This window comes from Ambystoma mexicanum, chromosome 1p (genome assembly GCF_040938575.1).
Source record: "Ambystoma mexicanum isolate Mex_15411 chromosome 1p, UKY_AmexF1_1, whole genome shotgun sequence".
NCBI classification, from domain to species: Eukaryota; Metazoa; Chordata; class Amphibia; order Caudata; family Ambystomatidae; genus Ambystoma; species Ambystoma mexicanum.
Genome location: NC_090921.1, coordinates 1,191,622,433 through 1,191,644,271, shown reverse-complemented (window position 1 = coordinate 1,191,644,271; position 21,839 = coordinate 1,191,622,433). Strand labels below are relative to the sequence as shown.

The 21,839-nt window shown below is 46.0% G+C and overlaps 1 protein-coding gene across 1 annotated transcript in view; it reads left to right on the top strand.

Annotated features, from left to right (window-relative positions):
* The window catches only part of LOC138451415 (phospholemman-like), a 366,388-nt gene that overhangs the window by 274,028 nt on the left and 70,521 nt on the right, over positions 1–21,839 (top strand). The window contains exons 5-6 of the mRNA XM_069604909.1: positions 1,189–1,225; positions 9,732–9,781. Of these exons, the coding sequence (XP_069461010.1) occupies positions 1,189–1,225; positions 9,732–9,781 (87 nt within the window). The remainder of the gene's footprint in view (positions 1–1,188; positions 1,226–9,731; positions 9,782–21,839) is intronic.

The window sequence follows — 21,839 nt, the reverse complement described above, 5'->3', positions numbered from 1 at the left end:
CATGGGATTTATGTGCTCCACACCTTCGCTAGTGTGATGGTGAGTTGGACAACACAATTACGGCCTCATTACACGGACGGCGGTAAGGGTTAATGGTCACCGTTAATGGTACCGGTGACCGTTAACCCTTACCGCCTTACTACGAGGTCCCTTTGCGGGTTGGAGACTTTAACGCCTGCTTTTTGCAGGCGTTAAAAACCAACCCGCAAAGGGACCAGGGAGCTAATTACTGTACGGCAATTTGCGGTGCCGTCATTAGCACCTTCCCCATTCCCATTATGCCCTATGTGGCAAAAATGGGAATGGGGAAGGGCAATGGGGGAAGGGGGAATTACCGCCCCACCAACCTTGGAATACGGCGGTAATTCCCCTTTCCTCCAAGGCGGTGCCGGTATTTTACCGGCATGGACCAAGGTGCTAATAGCGCCATGCTTCACTGCCGTCCGTGTAATGAGGCCCTTAGGCTTGCTGATATCTGAAACCTCAAAAACACCAGCTTACAAAGTGCCGTTGGTAGGCCTCTTTTCCGTCACAACGTGAACACTAACAAATGAAGCCAATAGTCTGAATTAGTCTTTCACGCCACATGCAGACCTGGACTGGCCTCTCGGGAAATTGGACAATGCCCAAAGAGCTGTCTGTCCCATCTGGCAAGTGTGGGCTACCTTTTAGGGACAATCTGGGCACTGTTATGCTACAAATGTGGGTCACTTTGTTGAGTTCATGCATTGTGCAGCTTGCAGTTTTGACCAATGTTAATGTCCTTATAAGCATTGAAAGGCACCATTTGATATAAACGTTACCGGAAATGTCCCTTTAGATACTATTCAAACACTTTTTGAGAAAGAGCAAGGAAAGATGATTTGCAATTGTGGGCCACTTTTTCATTGCTGCCGCATTTATTTTCTATCTCAGTCTGGCCCTGAGCATACGCAATACCGCCCAGCAATGCAAAGGGTTGAAGAGCACAGAGATTTAAGTCCCCGGCTCAATGCAGAGGTTACACGGACACACACCTGCATGTCTGCTATTGTGCCAGTTTGATAACAAGGTATAATGGCTGGAGAGGGGGGTTAGAGATTAGTGTCAGATAAAAGTAAAAGGCTATTATTGCTTTAGAGAGATTTATTTCAAAGCTTTGGGGCCATTTTCCACATGTTCTTAACAGCATTTCCTTCATTTATTTAGGTCGGAAATGCCGCTGCAAATTCAATCAAAATCAGAGGTAAGCAGTTTCTTTTCTCATCTTTCTGACACGATCATTAATTGAATGTTCTGTTTGTGTTCCTTTATGCACAGTTCCCAGCAGTGAATACTGACATTGGGAGTTCACAATGTATCTCTAAGTCGTAGGTCAGGTCGCTGGCATGCGGATATTAGAGGCTTACTGCCTCATCATGAGTTTGGCAGTAACCCTTAAATGCGGCGGTAACGCTATTACCGCCGCATTTAAGGGGCCGCCAAATAATAGCATAGCCAGGATTTACCCCCAGCTCTGAGCTGGCTGCAAATCCGCCACGATTTTGCCAATTTTCGGTGCTATTACCGCCACAGTAATACCACCGGTGGTAGTAGCACTGAAAATTCCTCATTGGGCCCAATGGGGAATGGGGAATGGAGAATTCCTGAATGGGCTGAATGGGGAATGGGAATTTACCGTTCCGCTAAACCCGTGATCCGGCGTTAATAGCGCCGGGGGGTTGGCGGTAACGGTAATAGCCCCGGAGGCAATACCGCCAGGGATACTGCCCAACTCGTGATGAGGCTTAGAGTTTAAGGCACTTAAAAAGGTGGATTTTAATTATTTAGGACAGCCAAAGATGAAAGGCAATGTGGTGTGAGGCAGAGGGCGGGTGCAGTGATGGAGGTGATAGATGGATTGATTATGGCGAGGTTGGGTGGAGTAATGGAGATGATAAATTGATTGATGATGGAAAGGCTGGGTGGAGTGATGAAGGTGATGGATTGATTGATGGCGGGGAGGCTGGGTTGGTTGTTGCAAGTGATCGATTGATTGACAGTGGAGAGGCCAGGGTGGAGTGATTGAGGTGATGGATGGATTGATGGTGGCGATGCGAGGAGGAGTAATAGAAGTGAGGGATTGATTGATGGTGAAGATGTGGCGTAGAGCGATGGAGGTGATAGTTTGATTGATGGGGGTGATGTAGGAGATAGTTTGATTGATAATAGAGGTAGACCCTGTGGTACGTGAGGGGCCGTGATATATGCTGATTTTGAGGTGGTTCAAGGTGTAGTGAAACATCGGTCAGTGTCAGGTTGTTAGATTATTATAAGAGGATACAGAACGTCACTGTAGTATACAGCTTGCTATCCTTTAGCTCTTAGACTGTCCATTGATAAGACCAGTTTTGGAATATAATGAAAACCTTATGGCAGGACTGTTAACGTTGACATGAAGATGTCATGCTTTGCCCGGCACGTATGGAGGTCGCCCTACATCGGCATTGGTTTTCACTGGCTACCCCTGCATCTGCTAGCGCTTCTGCTTCTATGTGTGCGTGCTGTCCTTTTGTTAATGCTTTTCTGTCTATCGCTTCACGGGGATAGACCGCTGTTATCTTCTCCTTTTTTTGAAAGGCCACAGTAAGGTGGCTATGAAAAGATAGTGTTGGTAGGAGGATCAGGCACCACCAAGGACATCTCTAGTACACAATTCCGCACCCTTGCACATCTTCTGCAGGCTTCATCCCCAGTTCCAAAACCTCAGCAGCTGGCCATTCATAGCAGCAAGGCTGTGGTTGAGTTGGGGTTGCTGGGATAGAGTTGAAAATAGAAACAAACACATAGGGCGGGCCCCACCAGAGTTGCCACAGGGAAATGACCTTTTGTTACTTTTGCATCTGGTCTTTTAGAAAGCCCTCCTCTGGGAACAAAATATCAGCCATTGAAATGTGGGTTGATTGATGCAGCTTGACTCAGAACAGGCACCTTCAGACAGCTCCATATGGACAGCCTGGTGAAACTTGCCATCTTCTCGAACTTGCATTCATTAATGTGTGCCTAAAGAATGAGTGTACACCTTTCAGTGGTTGAACATGCATCCCTCAGGGATTGAACCTGTTTCTGCAAGGTTACTAAAACGGACTTTACCCAAATGGAGTTGACACGTGGCCTCGTGTTTTGGTCTGTTGGCTTGCACACAAATAGTACCCAGGAAACGTCAGGGTGATTGGGGAGGAAAGGGCTTAGAGCTAACATTGACTCAGAACAAAAGTGCAAAACAGGGTTCATGATGCAATACAATCTTGTTTTCATGACAAACTGGGAGGGGCGATGAGGAATCTGTGGTAGGAACATCCAGTAGAAAGAACATTACCAGGGGTAAGTCATTTGTTCTTCTAATGGATTGTGTCCTTGCTCATCTTAGATAGACTCCCATATCAGTAAGACCTTATGGATGGTCAGCCCAGTGCGCTGCCTTAGACTCCTTTCGGCAGTTCCAAAAGCTGGGAGTCTTGTCTGAATGATCGTTGGTCCTTATTGCAGCTGTGTGTTATCTTGGCATGATGTTCCTTTTTGAAACTCCCATTACACTTCAATCTCTGAACAAGGCGAGTTCTGAAAAGGAACTTTCTCGCTCCATGTGCCCCAAACCACCACCCTTTGACCGACCTCAATCTCCAGGACACGCCACTGGAACCCCCATCACTAAGCTCCCCTTCAACCTCCAGCACTCCCTTGCTCATTTGCTCCCCCTTGACCACTCAGGTGCCCTATCCCTGTTTTCCAATCCTGATGGGCTGCCATTCGCTTCTGGTGTTCAGCTATTGACGGAATCCACTCAATACATGGGTAACGTCCATTGAGCATTCTCTATAGGGGAAGAGCCAATATGTAGCATAGGCATGCCTGCATAAGCTGTGTCTGCACGCACTCGAGCTGAGCTGTCTTTCAGTCTCCGATGGTGTGACATGGGTCCGGTGAGCCATCAGAACTGTTTTGTTCCCACCATAGAAATAAACCTGCTTTCGCCTGGGGGCTACAGTCTGCCTGGGCTGAAGTACTGAAAACCCCACCCATGAGCATTTGAGTTCCAAGGATGCCCTGGTTTGTTTTCCAAGAACCTGGATATCACTGAGGCCTCCACTGATTGAAAAACCTGGATTTAGCCACTGAATGCAAATTATGTGTATATGCGCGCCCGCAAAGTCATTTTTCATCCAAATACCTTTTATGTATCCAATTCTAGATATATATAGACACTCTTTAGTAAGATATATCCTACTCCATTTCATCACTTCCTGAAGAGCTGGGCCTTGTTGTTCTACTGCCACTATGCAATTTGGAATAAGGAAGGTAAGAGACCTTTTTGCCGGTCAGAGATAGCAAATTGATGCCTTTGTTGATAGGAAGCTGTTGTCATGCTTCCTTAGAGACTGCTAGGTGCTTCCTGCTCACTGAGGAAGGGGACATTCCTGGAAACTCTGCCTTCATCTACAACATATAGTTTCTTAATGCTCCTCTTCCTTGACTCTCCATTTGGAATGCCAATTCAGCAAAACGCCAGGGATAGCAGAAGTGACATCACTGGCTATGACATCAAATGCCCTTGCAGTGACATCATGCAGTGACATCACACATTTGCTAGAAATGATATCACAGGAGGTGACGTCACAGTTGGGGAAAAAAGCTTGAGCCTGATACAGTAACAAACATATGTGAAAGGAGATAAAAGACTATTTATTTCCAGACCCTATTTTAAGTAGGGTACTACCTCGGTATATCATGGAAAGTGTCACAGTGTGAAAAGGTTCAGCGCACAGTAGAAGCATCTTAGAACCGGGCAACTAAGATACCTGGATAGTGTATATCATCCTATATGACCATCCTTTGTCACATCATTATTAGCTAACAGAGCCCTCCATCCTTAGGAGCTGTCTCAACATGCCTCTAATGTGCAGCTACTGTCATCTCATGCCAGTTATAGCCTGACATAGCAAGTTCTTTGATAATGTGCAGGCGACACCCTCACATGTCCAGGTGCTGCTATCCTAGGTCAAGTGCAACCTCAGAGGTCGAATCAGGGCTATTCAATGCTAGATACAGCCTCCTCCATATGTTCAGGTGCTGCTGTCATAATCTAAATGCCTCCTAAATGCCCCGGTACTATCATATAATGTCAGAAAATAGTTCATACACCTGTTACTGTCATCATACCTAAGGTATAGCCTTACATGTCCCGCAGCTGCTATCACATGCCATGGTAATATGATGCAATGCAAGTGAAGGTCTCACATACCAGGTATGGTCAACATATATAACATACACTCTTATACGTGGTGATAACAGCATTCGTTGAGTGCAGCCTCAAATGTCCTAGTAATGGGATCTGATGTCAGTCACTGCTTCATCTGGCAACTGTGGTCGTTAATGTCAGGTACGACCTCAGATTTTCACCATCATGATCACTTTGCCCCTGCCATCCTCTGACCTCAAAGTGCCTCTTAGGTCCGATGTATGTGGCACCAGTCAGAGTAACCAGCAACAACGGACTCTTTTCACCTCTTGATGAAAACAATCGTGACATGTGAAAATACTCGTCAAACTTAGAGCACAGCGACCAAACCTACAGAGACCCCCCTGCACATCATAAGACTATAATCAAGTACTTTCCAGGTTTCTCTTTGCACGCACATTGTCTGGTGGTGCACACAGTGCAGTAAAGACATTGTGAGATGTCAAAGTGGAGTACAGATTGACTCCAAGAAGAGGACATGTGAGCACTAGCATGAACGCCAAAATGTCCCTTGTCATTAAGGGCTGGTTTGTTATGCATTCGAGGTAAGTGGTTTTGCGTTTTCTATTATAAATTCAGGACTACAAATTCCACAATGAAATGAGAAAATCGAGATTGGATAAGAATTTCCCGAATGTCATGGGGCATGTTGGCATGAAAACAATGGCAAATATGTACTACTGAAAAAAAAACATACACACACTCAATCAGATCAAAGTGCTTCGTTCAGTCAAGAAAATATTTCCCCCAATAAAAGTTACTCATGGTGAAAAAAGCCAGTGAAGGTTTTAGAGGTGACATTTGAAGATCATTGCAAATGCTTTTCTAAATATTGAAAGCATATAGAGTCATTGTGCAGCTGAGAGAGAACACTACGATTAATGACCCAGTCTATATGTAAGCCTCCAAAAGTGATTACATGTGATTGTGTGATCACTGAGCAGAGCTTGTGTTACTGTCATTATTTAGCCAAACACATGAATGAAAACCAAAACATTGTACAAGAAGAAGCGTCACCAATATGTGTCAGTACTTTGTTTACAGCTACACAATTATAGGGGGGCCTGAGCTGCATTTAAAACTCGGGGCACGGACATGTAGAGCATAACACACACGCAACCCTCGGCTGCTCTCCTGTGGCCCTGAGGTTTCCACTCAATTCCAGAAAGTAAACAGGACTCGGTTTCCCTTTCTGTTCCAGGCACTGCTCTGCCCTTGTGACCCCTGCCTGACCAAGAGGTCACAAGAACAAAGTCCGGGGTACAAAAAGACGCAGCTGGGGGGGGGGGGGTGAGCATGCTAGCTCTGGCGACCCTTAAACGACAACCACAACGCTCTCCTTCTGAACCTCTCTGTGATCCTCTCAACTTCTACCGTCTTCCTTCTCTCTCTCTCGTTCTCATTCACCCTCCATCCCTCTCTCACGCTGTCCTCATGTCTCTTTTCCTTTCTCGTTTTCTTTTGATAGCCCCAGATCTTCTCCTTGTTATCTTTTTCTTGCTCTTCTCTTTCTCCATGCACTTCTCTGATTGTCTGTCTCCTTCAACGCACCAGTTCATCTGTACTAGCCTCCTCCTCTTATATACACATCCATTCTCCTCTGCTCCCTTCCTGTCGGCCTCTCTCCCTTCCTGTCATACTCATCATCCCGCGGTTTGTCTAGCATCTACAGCGGTTTACCTTTTCTTGCATATCAGTTCCACTGGCCCCTATTTCCAGACCCCCTTTCATCCTTTCTCTCGCCTTCTCCTGCCAATATCTTCCCTTTGCCGGCTCTTATTATACCTGCCATCCCTTCTCCTACTCAGCACCCACTCCTCATCTTAATATGTGCCTCATTGACCTTCTCTTCTTATTGACCCCTCTTTATTGATCGCCCACCTCCTCTCTTGTGCAGAATTAGCTACATCTTCACCCTATATTCCTGTTCACCAGTTTCTTTTCTTTCCCTCTCCTTTTCTTTCTAGCTTGCCTTTTCCATCTCTCCTCTTTTTCTGCCAGTTCCCTTTTTTCACTGCCCTCCACCAGTCGCTTATTCTCGACTAGCATTCTTCCCTTGCCCTCTTTTCCCGTCTTGTTTCCTCTCGTTCTCTCTGCCACCTCAATCCTTCACTCCATCTCCCATCTGACCTCCTTCCACAGTCTCTCCCTCTGACACCAAAATAGATACAAAATAATGACAAAAACTAAATATACATCAAAGGGCACAGAGGTGTGAGAGAAAGTGCAGTGTGAAGTTAATTAGTCAAGAATTGGAGCAGGTTTCCTTGGGAAATCACTAGATCGGAGAAGGAGGGTGGTGGCAGGAGGGATGGGAGAGGGATGGGTAGGGTGGTGACGCTTGGGAGGAGAGAGGTGGAGGGGGCAAGAGAGTATTGGGAAAGGTTTGCACTGAGGAGGAGGCGACCTGGAGACAAGGAAGATGAACACAGACCCCCATGGGCAGAAGAGAGAGATAGTAAGTGGGAACACCGGGGTAGAGAGAGATGGAGAAAGTGAGACAAGGGGGTGTGAGCGAGAAAGAGAGTTAGAAAGGAAGCGAGAGAGTGAGGGAGAGGGAGAGAAAGGGATAGAGGAAGGATTGCTTAGGGGCAGCGTGCTCGCCTTGGCAGCAAGGCGACACAGAGCAACACAGGTTCGATCCCCGGGTCCGCGCTTAGAAACCTCTGGGTATTAAGTGCATTATAAATAACCTATCACATCATCAAAGAGAGACAAAGAGAGAGGTACAGGTGATTAGATGGGTTGTTAGAAGGGATGGCTATTAGGGAGACAGGGGTAGGAGATAATGACCGGTTAAAGAGATGTTGAAGACGAGGGAGATGGACAGAGGGGATCAATGAGAGGGAGGGTGATGTGAAGGTGAGTGATATCTGGAAAGGTGGAGGCAGGGGAGGAAGAGATTGGAAAGCGAGAGGGTAGGGTGATGGTGAACAAAGTAATTTGGACGAAAAATTAAGAAGGGAGGAATGTGAAGGAAAGGACATGAGCAAAGAGAAAGGGGGGGAGGGGAGTGAGAAGGGAAATGGGTGAGACAGCTTGTGAAAAGAAAAAAGGAGTGATAGGGTAATGAGTTGATCTTTTATAACACACTTAATGGCGGAGAACAGACTAGTGCAGGACCGACATTTGAATCTGTCTCGCTATGCGTTGTCTTGCTTCCAAGACAAACCCGTTGCTTCTGAGCTATGCCCCAGTGTAGAGAGATAATGAGGGAGTTTAGGGCAGTTCTTAGCCCTTTACTATTCAATACATGCTTTGTTGATGGGCTAGCCAGCCTACTAAGATGGGCCGTGCCCATAACATACCTCAGTGTCTTGCTTTTCCCGGTGCAATGGGTGCCCAGAAGATACATCTATCCGGAATTATAAATTATAACACGTTTACATGCAAAGTTATACAAATGACACCGTCGGGTAAACCAAACATGTGCTGCCCCTCACTAAAATAGTACTATCCTGCTTCATACAGTGCTTTATGCCAGATTCCCACTGTTTCTAAGTGGTGTAATACTTGAGGCTATTACCCGATATAATGGTGCAGAATTGATCAACCACAGAATGCTGGCATTTGAGCCTGTGATTGCAGGTCACACACAGATAACTGAGACGAGCACTTAACTCACTGAACTGCCATGTCAGTTCTCTTTAGCTTAGGGCCTAGTGAATCTTGTGATTTGAATATATGTGCAAACGCGTGCAAGTGCTTGAAGATGGCCCCTCCTCCCAACTCCAGCCGGGTTAGGCATCAGCCTAACCAGCCGGGTTAGGCATCACTCGGGTCACTTATACCCTGGACTGTGTGATCCGGCTTTGCCATTTCCTCCTACCTGCAAGAGCGGCAATGTTTGGTATAGAGATCTCCTCCAGAACCCTTGATATCCCACCAAGCTTTCAGGTGCTAATGGGAACCTCTTCCCAGGAGGCCTTTTAAGCATGAACGCATATCCACAATTGGTTCTGAGGGTCTAGTGCAAGTTGTCTGGGTGTATATATTGATGTGTGATGGCAGTGAGAAGTCAGGGGATGCTGGGCAAGCAGAGCAACATGTGAGTAGGCAGGTGGAATTATGCATGCTACCAAGGCGCTTCTTTGCAATTTGTGGATTTTACCATGCTTTGTGTGTAACTGTAAAATAGTTGCAGATAATGGCAGGGTGATATGGTTTACATGAGCCTGGTCTATTATTTATGGTCCACGTGAGATGCAGGTCTGCGGGCTGGGGGGCAGACCTGGATCTCATGGCACATTTGGATGATGGGGCTGAGTCAGAGAGGAAGGTTTGCTCTTTGCCAGAAGGTTCTGACCGGTGCATGCTGCTTCACACTGGTCAGTTATTTAGCAGTGGTACCACCTCTAGCAGCTCTGGCATTGCCACAGTGTCCTGGGTTTTGCCCTTTTCATCTTTGCATATACTTGAAAGTCGGGTGTGGTTCTAACTATGTGGTACATGTAACTGTTTCCTTTCTCCACAGGACAGGGGAGCTTGACGAAGAAGCGGGGACCCTTAGAGCCTCCATCAGGCGTAAGTAGAATCTACATTTTATATTTAATACTACTCCGACACCCTCAGACGCTGATTTCCTGGGAAGCACTGCCCTATCTTCTTTGTCTCCAAACTCATCCAGTTCATAGTGTTCCCTAGTGTGCACCCAACGTTTTCTAGAGCAGGGGTCTGCAACCTGTAGCTCTTCAGATAGTAGGAACTACAATTCCCATCAGCCCTAGCCAGCATAGGCAATGGTGAGGGAACATGGAAACCTTTCCTACCCTATCATTTTCATTGGTTTGTGGCACAGATGTTAGCTTACCACTGCCAGCCTCTCTGATGCCCTCTGTTCATTATGAACACACTTTGGTGAAGCCTAGTTCATTCTCTATACCACTGGTACCACACACCTGAGCCTCAGCCAATGCCCACATGCCTGGCATCTTGCTCTTCAAGTGATTCTCACTGTGTGTCACACCATACACCTAAAGGGACATTTCTGAGGTGCCGCCATGCCCTATGTTCTGGTCCGACGGACGCAAGTCACATTTTCTCCTTGTACCACCATGGTAGCACAAGCAGAACTCAAAGCTGAATTTGTCAGAGGTGCAGTGGGGATCAAGTAAAAGGCACCTGCTGGAATGACGAGGTGTGCAAACTAGAACCCTCATTGCTTCTTCGCTTCAGGTGAAAGTCTCTGTGAAATAGGTGACTAGGGCTGGCACAGTCACGTGGGGCTTCCGGAAGAACTTGGCTGAGACCTAACATAAACATTCTCCTCACCTACTTGCGGAGCAGACTGGCTTCTTCCATTGCTGCTGCAGATGGCACAGTGCATGGGCACTGCAGGCAGCATTGCCATCCAGGAAAACCTGGGTAGCAACAAACAGACCACTCCCTGTCCTTTACAGAGAAAACAAAATATTAACTTTGCCAAGCAAATCCCATTCAACATGATGCATAGATAGGAATTACTGATCATAAATACACTATATGGGGTTGCAAGTGTCCAATCTTTTGTAGAGCTCCACCTCCCCTCCGTGAGCGATTACAAATCCTGCATTAATACTGGACCCAAAGGCGGCAACATCAACCATTTATCATAGAGGCAGTGCCACACCCTCGAGGGCGAATTCCTCTCCAATCGAGCCCCACGGGCACTCCACTGGGACTGCCACTCCACCCCCGCCCCCACCCAGATTCTAGGCAGGGGTGGACTGGGAACCAAAAGAGTCCCTGGAAGAGTCCCTTCAAGGTGGCCCCATATTGCACATGTTCAGCAAACCCAACCCTTTTCCTATGAGAACATTTGGAAATAAAATAGATCACCACACACAAGAGGCCCAGGGTGCAGAGGCCTCCCGGGAAATCTCCAGAGTTCCCTATAGGCCAGTCCACCCTTGATTCCGGGAACCACAGACGCCTGCCAGCAACAGGGGCTGATGGCGACCATGTTGCTAACGGTCCACTGGAGCATTGCAGCTGAAGCCCAAGGCTGGCGTGAGGCCTGAGAGTGCCATGGCGCAGACCGGAAACTTGGTGATCCCTGCTGTGGTGTCTGCCCCAGAGCCCCTTGGTCTCAAGCTGGGATCCCTGGGTGTCGGCACATGGTGAATCAAGCCGGGGATAAGGGAGCAATGGCTGAAGTCCGGGAAAAGTGTGCCCCCTTCGTGTCTTTGTTGCAGCTTTCTTGCATCTTGGCAGGAATGGCTGCCTGAGTTGTGGAGGGTGCAGAGATGTCTGGGTGATCACTGCCTGCTGCTGAACTCTGACAATGTTCCTAAGACTGGGTCTGTGCTGTGGGCCCACGTGAGTTGTCCTCTGGCTGCGGTTTTAGCATCTGGAGTTTGTGATTCTAAGGTTGCAGCTGACTAAGCGCCTGCAAGAAGCCATCGCTGCTTTGAGAGTGCCTACAGAATTCCACCCACATTACTGCAATGGCATACAAAGGTTGCTCACACTCATAGCTGCCGCCTATGGGCGACGTAACAGTGTTGTCTAGTTGCTCCCTCTCACTGATACCGATCTGATACCACGCCGCCTATGGACGACGTAACAGTGTTGTCTAGTTGCTCCCTCTCACTGATACCGATCTGATACCACGCCGCCTATGGACGACGTAACAGTGTTGTCTAGTTGCTCCCTCTCACTGATACCGATCTGATAGCACGCCGCCTATGGACGACGTAACAGTGTTGTCTAGTTGCTCCCTCTCACTGATACCGATCTGATAGCACGCCGCCTATGGACGACGTAACAGTGTTGTCTAGTTGCTCCCTCTCACTGATACCGATCTGATAGCACGCCGCCTATGGACGACGTAACAGTGTTGTCTAGTTGCTCCCTCTCACTGATACCGATCCGATACAATGGGGTGGTGTTATGTCGCGATATTTCCCAGCGGAGGTGTCTTTTAATTTGGGGGTTCTCACTACTGTTTGGAAATATGGACGTCTGACGGACTCTAAGATAAACTGAACTTCCAGTGTGGTGAGTGCCAAGACCCCATTCCCACTCCCACATCTGGCGCTAAAACTAGGCATGGAATTTATAGTGAAAAAGCCAGATCCACTGGATTTCCACACTGGACACACCTGGTCCCCCCTAGATAAGCAAAATGAAAGATGCGACAAAAGGGAACAGACCAAATCAGATGTGGAAGACGCATCTACCACCGCCAGTACAGAGTTACACATGGTGACAACTCTCCCTGTGGTCGGCGGGTCGTGCATCTGGTTACCTTTCGATTTGGGGCCCAGGAATTTGCCCACTCTGCCACGCACCCGCACTGCCTCCTGGCAACCCCTGCACTTTGGTCTGTATCTGTAACCCTACAGCCCGACACCATTTTTCTACTTTTATCGGACACCCCATCTCTATGTCTGTGCCTTAAACCTAGCACCTGCCACTTGTTGGCTGCACTACCATCTGTTGTGGTTTTCATTCCTATGCTCAGCACTATCCACTTCTCCCCTCGCCCCCCTGCACTTTCCCCCTTCCCTCTGCCCTGCACGTGCACGTTCTCAATGTCACTGGGCCTAGTAGGATCGTTGTTTTTGGTCTCCCTTGTACGCCTCCCTTGCCTCGCTGCGCTCTGAAACACGTGTGTATGAGTGCGATACAAATAACATATCAATATCAATGTCCCCAGTACCGACATATTGCACAGGCAAAGACTCAAGGGTCACAAACCAACAATAGCTCGGCTCCTAAACCCAGGTACTCACAGTCTACTGTCTGATCATTTGCTTTGGTTCCTCATGTCGTGTATGTTTTTAGTCATTGCAGCGAGGCTTGCATTGCTATTACATAGTCGCTCTTTGTTTAGAAAGTCTTTATCTGGGAATGGATATGCATGACTATTGCATACTTCAGTGGAAGGGAAGGTGCTCCAGTGGTACTGCGGCCACTTATCAGTGTAATCCACTGTTTTGTTCTGGGCTGTGTTGTGCTTTTGTGGTGGAAGCGCTTGTCACTGGAGAGAAGGCTTCATCTCTGGAAGTGCGTGTGTTCTCTTCGTTGGGTTTCGTACTTGCTCCTCTACAGTTGTGACTCAAAACAGTTGACATCCAAGTAGTCATGTAAATGGGCAAACATAAGATATCAGTTCAGGCTCTGCCTTGGAATGTTAGCGGCTTAAATCACACCAATAAGGCACGGATAGTAATGTTATACTGGAAACGGAATAATGTTATCTATGGTTTACTTCAAGAAAGGCACCTATTCAGGATAGCCCGTGTCTTGTTCACTAGTAGGTGAGTATGTCTATGTCCTAGATCATTCTCATGCATCTTGTCTGAGGAGACGTGGGGTTGTGATTAATATGCATAGGTCCTCAACTTGAAAGTCCATAAGGTGATAGATGAGGAGCAGGGTAGAATGCTTATAGTCTCAAGATGAGGAGCAGGGTAGAATGCTTATAGTCACAAGATGAGGAGCAGGGTAGAATGCTTATAGTCACAAGATGAGGAGCAGGGTAGAATGTGCATAGTCACAAGATGAGGAGCAGGGTAGAATGCTCATAGTCACAAGATGAGGAGCAGGGTAGAATGCTCATAGTCACAAGATGAGGAGCAGGGTAGAATGCTCATAGTCACAAGATGAGGAACAGGGTAGAATGTGCATAGTCACAAGATGAGGAGTAAGGTAGAATACTCATAGTCACAAGATGAGGAGCCGGGTAGAATGCTCAAAGTCACAAGATGAGGAGCATGATAGAATGTGCATAGTCACAAGATGAGGAGCAGGGTAGAATACTCATAGTCACAAGATGAGGAGCCGGGTAGAATGCTCAAAGTCACAAGATGAGGAGCATGATAGAATGTGCATAGTCACAAGATGAGGAGCAGGGTAGAATACTCATAGTCACAAGATGAGGAGCCGGGTAGAATGCTTATAGTCTCAAGATGAGGAGCAGGGTAGAATGCTCATAGTCTCAAGATAAGGAGCAGGCTAGAATGTGCATAGTCTCAAGATGAGGAGCAGGGTAGAATGCTCATAGTCACAAGATGAGGAGCAGGGTAGAATGTGCATAGTCACAAGATGAAGAGCAGGGTAGAATGCTTATAGTCTCAAGATGAGGAGCAGGGTAGAATGTGCATAGTCACAAGATGAGGAGCATGGTAGAATGCTCATAGTCACAAGATGAGGAGCAGGGTAGAATGTGTATAGTCACAAGATGAGGAGCAGGGTAGAATACTCATAGTCACAAGATGAGGAGCCGGGTAGAATGCTCAAAGTCACAAGATGAGGAGCAGGGTAGAATACGCATAGTCACAAGATGAGGAGCCGGGTAGAATGCTTATAGTCTCAAGATGAGGAGCAGGGTAGAATGCTCATAGTCTCAAGATGAGGAGCAGGCTAGAATGCTTATAGTCTCAAGATGAGGAGCAGGGTAGAATACTCATAGTCACAAGATGAGGAGCAGGGTAGAATGTGCATAGTCACAAGATGAAGAGCAGGGTAGAATGCTTATAGTCTCAAGATGAGGAGCAGGGTAGAATGTGCATAGTCACAAGATGAGGACCAGGGTAGAATGCTCATAGTCACAAGATGAGGAGCAGGGTAGAATGTGCATAGTCACAAGATGAGGAGCAGGGTAGAATGTGCATAGTCACAAGATGAGGAGCAGGGTAGAATACTCATAGTCACAAGATGAGGAGCCGGGTAGAATGCTCAAAGTCACAAGATGAGGAGCAGGATAGAATGTGCATAGTCACAACATGAGGAGCAGGGTAGACTACTCATAGTCACAAGATGAGGAGCCGGGTAGAATGCTTATAGTCTCAAGATGAGGAGCAGGGTAGAATGCTCATAGTCTCAAGATGAGGAGCAGGGTAGAATGTGCATAGTCTCAAGATGAGGAGCAGGGTAGAATGCTCATAGTCACAAGATGAGGAGCAGGGTAGAATACTCATAGTCACAACATGAGGAGCAGGGTAGAATGCTTATAGTCTCAAGATGAGGAGCAGGGTAGAATGCTTATAGTCTCAAGATGAGGAGCTTATAGTCTCAAGATGAGTAGCAGGATAGAATGCTTATAGTCTCAAGATGAGGAGGAGGGTAGAATGTTCATAGTCACAAGATGAGGAGCCGGGTAGAATGTGCATAGTCTCAAAATGAGGAGCAGGTTAGAATGCTCATAGTCTCAAGATGAGGAGCAGGGTAAAATGTGCATATGCTCAAGATGAGGTGCAAGTTAGAATGCTCATAGTCTCAAGATGAGGAGCAGGGCAAAATGTGCATATGCTCAAGATGAGGTGCAAGGTAGAATGCTCATAGTCTCAAAATGAGGAGCAGGGTAGAATGCCCTTAGTCACAAGATGAGGATCAGGAGAGAATGCTCATAGTCTCAAGATCAGGGTAGAATGCTCAAAGTTGCTAGGGCCATTGATGGGCTAACAGTCCTCGATTCTATGATGGGAGTGAGTCTTTACAAACATCACTATAATATTGTGGGAGCTTTAACTGTACCCTAAATCTCAACATGTACATGTTAAGCAAAATACCAAGAAGCCTCTCGAGATCAGGGGCTCAATACCCCGATACATATCCTTGAAAGAAGATTTCCAAATGCTTCAAGTATTAGCATGACACCAGCGAGTCTGTCTCCAAGATCAATTATTTTCCTTATTTATGGAATTAGGGGACAGTGGATTGATGAATGTAATATTTTTCAGCGAGGCCTTAATGACCACTCGTCAGCCCTTTTGGCAGGTACTATTCCCTTCATGTTACATACACAGAGGATTGGGATAGTGTTGTAATGTAAAAGGTGACAGTGCAGGCACCGATGATTCTGGTAAACTCTTGTAGAAAACATGTTGCTTTTTTGTGCATACATTTACACGTTACAGCTACTTGCATTGTAGTGAGAATAAACACCGGCCCATGCTTAGTCATCATCGCTCAGGCCCCAACTCACATTCACAGAACAGTCACTCATCATCAATAATCCAACAGTCCCTGAGCTGTCATTCACTCACAAACAAGAGAAGAAGTCAGACAACTCATCCATTCATTACACCAAATGTAAAACCCAACACACCTCCTTGCTTATCACAATATAAAAAGGGAGTCACTCACACTACACATCTGTTCAATCACACATCAGCACACACACTGATGCACATTCACATTGTCCTAGAAGAGTAGTGGAAAGCAATGAGGAAGAAAGATGCATTAACCAGTTAGAAGCCAGGAAGATAAGATACAATGACACACCCACTCAGGTGGTGCCATTCAGAAGACCACATCTGCAATGTGTTAGGGCAGTTTTTCTGAAGTCCAACTAAGTGCTTAGTTACACCACTCAACATAGACAGTACATGACTCCACTCTTAGAAAAAGACTGTGCCACCGGAGTATATGGTAGCATAGACAGAGAAGCCAGGCTTATTTTAGGAGGGAGAGAAGGCTGCAGGAAAGTACATAGAACGTGTAGTATCACAAGGATTCATTAGAAACACTTACAACCAGAAGCATTATACAAAATAAAGGTTCATTATAAATACAAGTAGGCCAAGTTAACTCTTGGGGTAAGTACTGGCCATTGAGACATAGACACATTTATTTAAAAAAAACACAATGCTTGAAGGTACACAGACCAAAGTATAAACTTTCTTCAGAATACCAACAGTAATTCTAGGGAAGTCAGACCATATCAAACACATTTAGTATATGCCAAACCTATTCATGGAGATTAATAACCATTAGTTAATTTTAGATTACTTTACAGTAAGTCAAGGGTAGTGGACCCTGTCAGTTAGGCAGTGACGCTCAGAAAATAAATCATATTATCAACAAACCCTTTTACCAGGATACTTTTCTGGATAGTGGAACACAGATTCAAGGAACAGTATATACCCATAACTACTTTGAGGATAATACAGTTATACTAGTTGAGTAAAACGTTTTAGTGTAATATACAATTATAGCTGCTTTTCAGCCTGGTGGAAGACAGTCTCAGATAAGCAAGAACTCTTTATACTAATTTAGGATTGCGCCAGGCAGACTAAGGTCAGCTACACCTAAGAACACTTTTTTAAGAATGACATGCAGATATTCTAGGCAGGTAAAACCTAATGCTGGAATATAATATTACAGTTGATTTTCAGGTCAGTGGAACACAGACTAAGGTAAGCAATAACTCGTTACCTTATTGTAGGATTTCACACAGCTAACTCCAGGTAAGTAAAACCCATATACTTTTTAAAGGAGCTACCAGCAACTAAAAGGTAAGTATATCCTCTGGCAGACTTATTCGAGACAGGCTAACAGCAAGTAAGGGGAAGTAAGACCCAATTGGGGCACTCATACATTTATATCCTAACAGGAATGGTAAAGTTAAATCAACTGCATTAACTTTTGGGGAAGATGCACAACCAATTCAGAGGTGAGTAAAATAACCTTATATATACTTTTCAGAATGGCACAACACACATTCAAGGTAAGTAAAAGATTTTGCAACTGTTCACTCTCTGAGTTAAAGTTATAACCAACTCTTTCAGAAGTAAGCACTTTTAAACACGTGTTATTCTTTTCAAGACAGAATCATTTACTTATCCAGTCCTTCCCTAGTCTATTGCATGAGTTCACTTAGAGGCAGAAGAGGGACCCTAGTGGTCTAGGTGCCAGCTGCAGGCAGGATGTGATAGATAGGGTTCTGTTGCAGGCAAAAGTCAGAGTTCCTGAGGAAGACTGTTCAACAAGTAAGTAGTTCACTTTAAAGTTAGTTATGGTCCAGGGACTTCTGAGAAGACGCCCTAGGAGTATTCCAGCAGTGGGCCTGGGTGAACTGGACGAGAGGACTCCCAATCATAGGAACACCCCAAAGCTTTACAGAAATCACAAAGGCTTAACATAAGTAAATACCCCAGCCAACAGAGTACCTTAGCACGGAAGAAGAGTTGCCGCAAGAAGACCTCTGGGTCTGCAGCCAAAAACCTGGCTACTGAATTCCTTTATCATGAAGACTGAAGACAGGACACTGGAAGGGCTTTTACAGCAGGGATCATGGGTAAGGCTTTGCGACTCTGTGGTTTTGGCACCCTTGACAGGACCCAGAAGAAGACTGAATATCGCTGATTGGGTTCTCAACACTTGCAAGGTCCAGGACTCTGGTGAGGAGAATTTCACGTCTCTGGAGGTCCAGCGGGATGCTACCAAAGCTTCAGCTCAATTTGGAATTCGGAATATCATGCACCGCACAAATGTTTGAGGTCCCAGGGTACTGCAGTCCTGCAAGGTCGCACAACAGTGTGGGATGGCTCAAAATGCAGGTCTTCTTGAGTCTAGAGGATCTCACTAGGCTCTGGGTCGGTGTCTTTTATGAAGGAACCCAGGCAATCAAACAGATTTGAAACATTCAGACTTGGGGGGGGGTTGGCAATCCTTTCAGGACAACCAGCCTCTCAATTTGAACTGGATTCTCGCAGTCAAGCTGGAAGACAAAGGGCTGCAGAGTTTTAGACTCCTCCCTCATTTCCTGCCTTCACAGACAATCTGGAGCCTGGGCGGGCTTGACTGGGTCTCCCACCAAAGACCAAAACTATACAAAGGGCTTTCCACACTGGGGCTCATGGAAAGGAACAAGAAAGGAGAAGAAACACTAAAATGGCAAAAAAAGAAGAAAGGGGCCGTTTTGGTAAAATGAACACCCAAGGGTGACTTTACCGGGGCTGTGGAAACAGCCTGCAGTAAAGGTGCACGGAATTAGTAAAAAGGTTCACTGCCACCAGCCATCAAAGGTAAGCTTGTCCCTGTAACAAAAATGTTTCAGTTGAAATGAAAAAGGGGATACAGTGTACCTCCCCAACGCTCCACATAAGGTGGGGTGTGCTGGTCTCACCTAAATAAAGTTTAGAGAGGATAAAATATAATTTCTATCCTTGGCAACTGTAGTTCTCACAAGGTTAGCCAGGGAAAGTTAAAATGGGAGCCCATAGGGCAACCCAGCAAGAACAGGCAATATATGCTAAAAGTTGTCAAAGAGGATAACATTAAAAGGACACTATGGAGAGCCTTAACAATGACACCCATAAAAAGAGTAAAATGATCTGTGAGTGTGGAAAAAGGTTCAAACTTACTGAGGTATAGGGAAACATAATGTGATCCCAGTCTTCTACTGATCTGGCAGTCAAACACCAAACCAACACTCTGCAGAGGAATGTGCTTAGCAACACACTGATGGTTCACACCAACACACACCTCCAGAGTGCTGAACAGGAAACCACCACAAACACAAAGGACAGACCCAGTGCCCAGCTCAGACATCCAAAGGAAAAGCAAAGGTCCAAGACAAAAACATGAAGGCACAGACACACTAGTACCATTCATGAGAAGCACCAAGCAAAAGCCACAAAAAGGAGAAGAAATTGAACCAACACCGGAAAACATGTGTCAAACAGCGATGACACCCCAACTTAGGCAGGTGGTTCCTTCTTCTAACTCTGCAGAAAACGACTTCCAGCTCATAATTGCCTCTACTGTGAATCAACAGGAAAGCAGTAGATAAAGGTTAAGGATGTCAGTCAACATAAAAGCAACAACACTTTAAAGGACAGAACACCTTGGAATAGCGGCCTCCCAAAATACACTACAGTCATCAAGTGCTCGTAGGAGAACACGCTGTGAAGTAGTGCCGACCTTTCATCATCAATCAAGTAAGAGGGTGACACTCCCATGACCCAGTGCTGCTCTTTCCCCCCTCCCATGCCAACACCGAAATGTTAGGCGATTCTCCTATGAGCAAGAGTACCATTAGCAACCCCAGACACGTGTTTCAGCCTAGTCGGGCCTCATCATTGAGGTGGAGCTGTGCCTCTCTAAGAACAGTGAGCAAGGGGTCCACGTCTGGATTCCCCTGGTAACTTAGGGTGAGACCCAAAGTTACTTAATATGCAAAACAAAGGTGGGTCTTTGAGTCTCTCTACCAGCACAAACAACGCCCATTGACCTGTTCTTGGGTGGATGGCACCTGGTAGAGTCTCAAGCAAGTCTTTAGCGCACTGTACATTTCACAGGGTGAAATATCCCCACATATCAGTCTTTGTCCTGCCAAGGGGCAGTCCAGCACCGAAATGCTAGGCAATTCTCCTCTGAACAAGAGTGCTGGCAATAACCCCAGACACGTGTTTTGGCCTAGTCGGGCCTCATCAGTGAGGTGGAGCTGTGCCTCTCTAAGAACAGTGAGCAAGGGGTCCACGTCTGGCTTCCCCTGGTAATTTATGGTGAGACCCAAAGTGACTTAATATGCAAAACAAAGGGGGGGTCTGGGAGTCTCGTGCCGGTAGAGAGACTCCCAGAACCCCCTTTGTCCTTTAAAAAGAAGGTTTAATCATTTGTGTTGTGTGAGGCATCACTTTCGGTTTGAGATAATAGGTTCTTCCTCAGATGTCCACAATGCAGGGGATGCCCAACCTATGGTCTCTATAATAGATCTCCCATATCCAGGAAGACATTTTTTGCTGCATCCGTAAAAATCAGGCCCCTTGGCCAGCGCTAGAATCGGCCTAGTTTAGCTTGAGGCTAAACTGAAATCTCTGAAGTCACTTCACCAAGAAGAGAAGAGATTGCAGGACTTGATTAAATACCAAGTTTCTAAAAGGTGTCTCCTGCATAAGAACCCTTTCCTATAAATAAGCTCCCTCTTTCTAAGAGGGTGCAGGAACCAGGAGGTCCTAGAGAAAGAAAATCCAAGTGGCTCCACATTACATATTTTCAGCAAGCCCAACCCCTTTCCTATGAGAAAACGTGGAAATAAAATAGATTACCAAACAAAAGAAGCTCGGGGTGCAGCGGCCTACCAGGAAATCTCCAGAGTTCCCTATTGGCCTGTCCGCCCCTGCCAGGGCATGAGACACTGGGTCAGCATGTGGTGCAAACAAAAACTTAGTTCAAAATGTTAACTTTCATTAGGCGATCTTTGTCAAAATATCAAAAACATATGCAATAAAATTCAACATTGAACATTAATTAAAAAAATTAGCATCCCAACTGTTGCTAGCCTGATCTAAGTATGATATGATATAGGTTATTTTTAACATGCTTAATTCGCAGAGGTTTGTAAGCGTGGACCCGGGGATCAAACCTGTGTTGCTCCGTGTTGTCTTGCTTCCAAGGCGAGCACATTGCCCCTAAGCTATCCTCCCGAGACTAAGATTCACGCGCTCACAAAGTGCGACAAGAGGTTGTTTTTTTTTACAATAGGTAACTAATCCATCTTAATATAAAGTTGTATACAGCATGTTTTGGGGCTTAGTTTTCGATGCATAGCCCACCAACTTGAAAACATGGAATCTCTGGCACATATAATAGAGACCCCGGCCAAATTTCATGCGGCAGCCGTCGCAAGTGAAATTCATGAGCAGGAAAAAAGATGATAGGAGATGTGGCGAGGGCGAATGTCCAGGGCGTACATTACATTAGCATGGGTGCAGAGGGGTGAACCTGGGCAAGGAGACATAGGAGTAATTAAATAAATGGAGGGTTACTGATGTTACATTCTAGCCATTCTACACGCACCATTGATCCTTTTTTTGTGAATCAATCTTCCAAATACATAAGTAATATCTCGATCAGGTCAGCCGGGGCT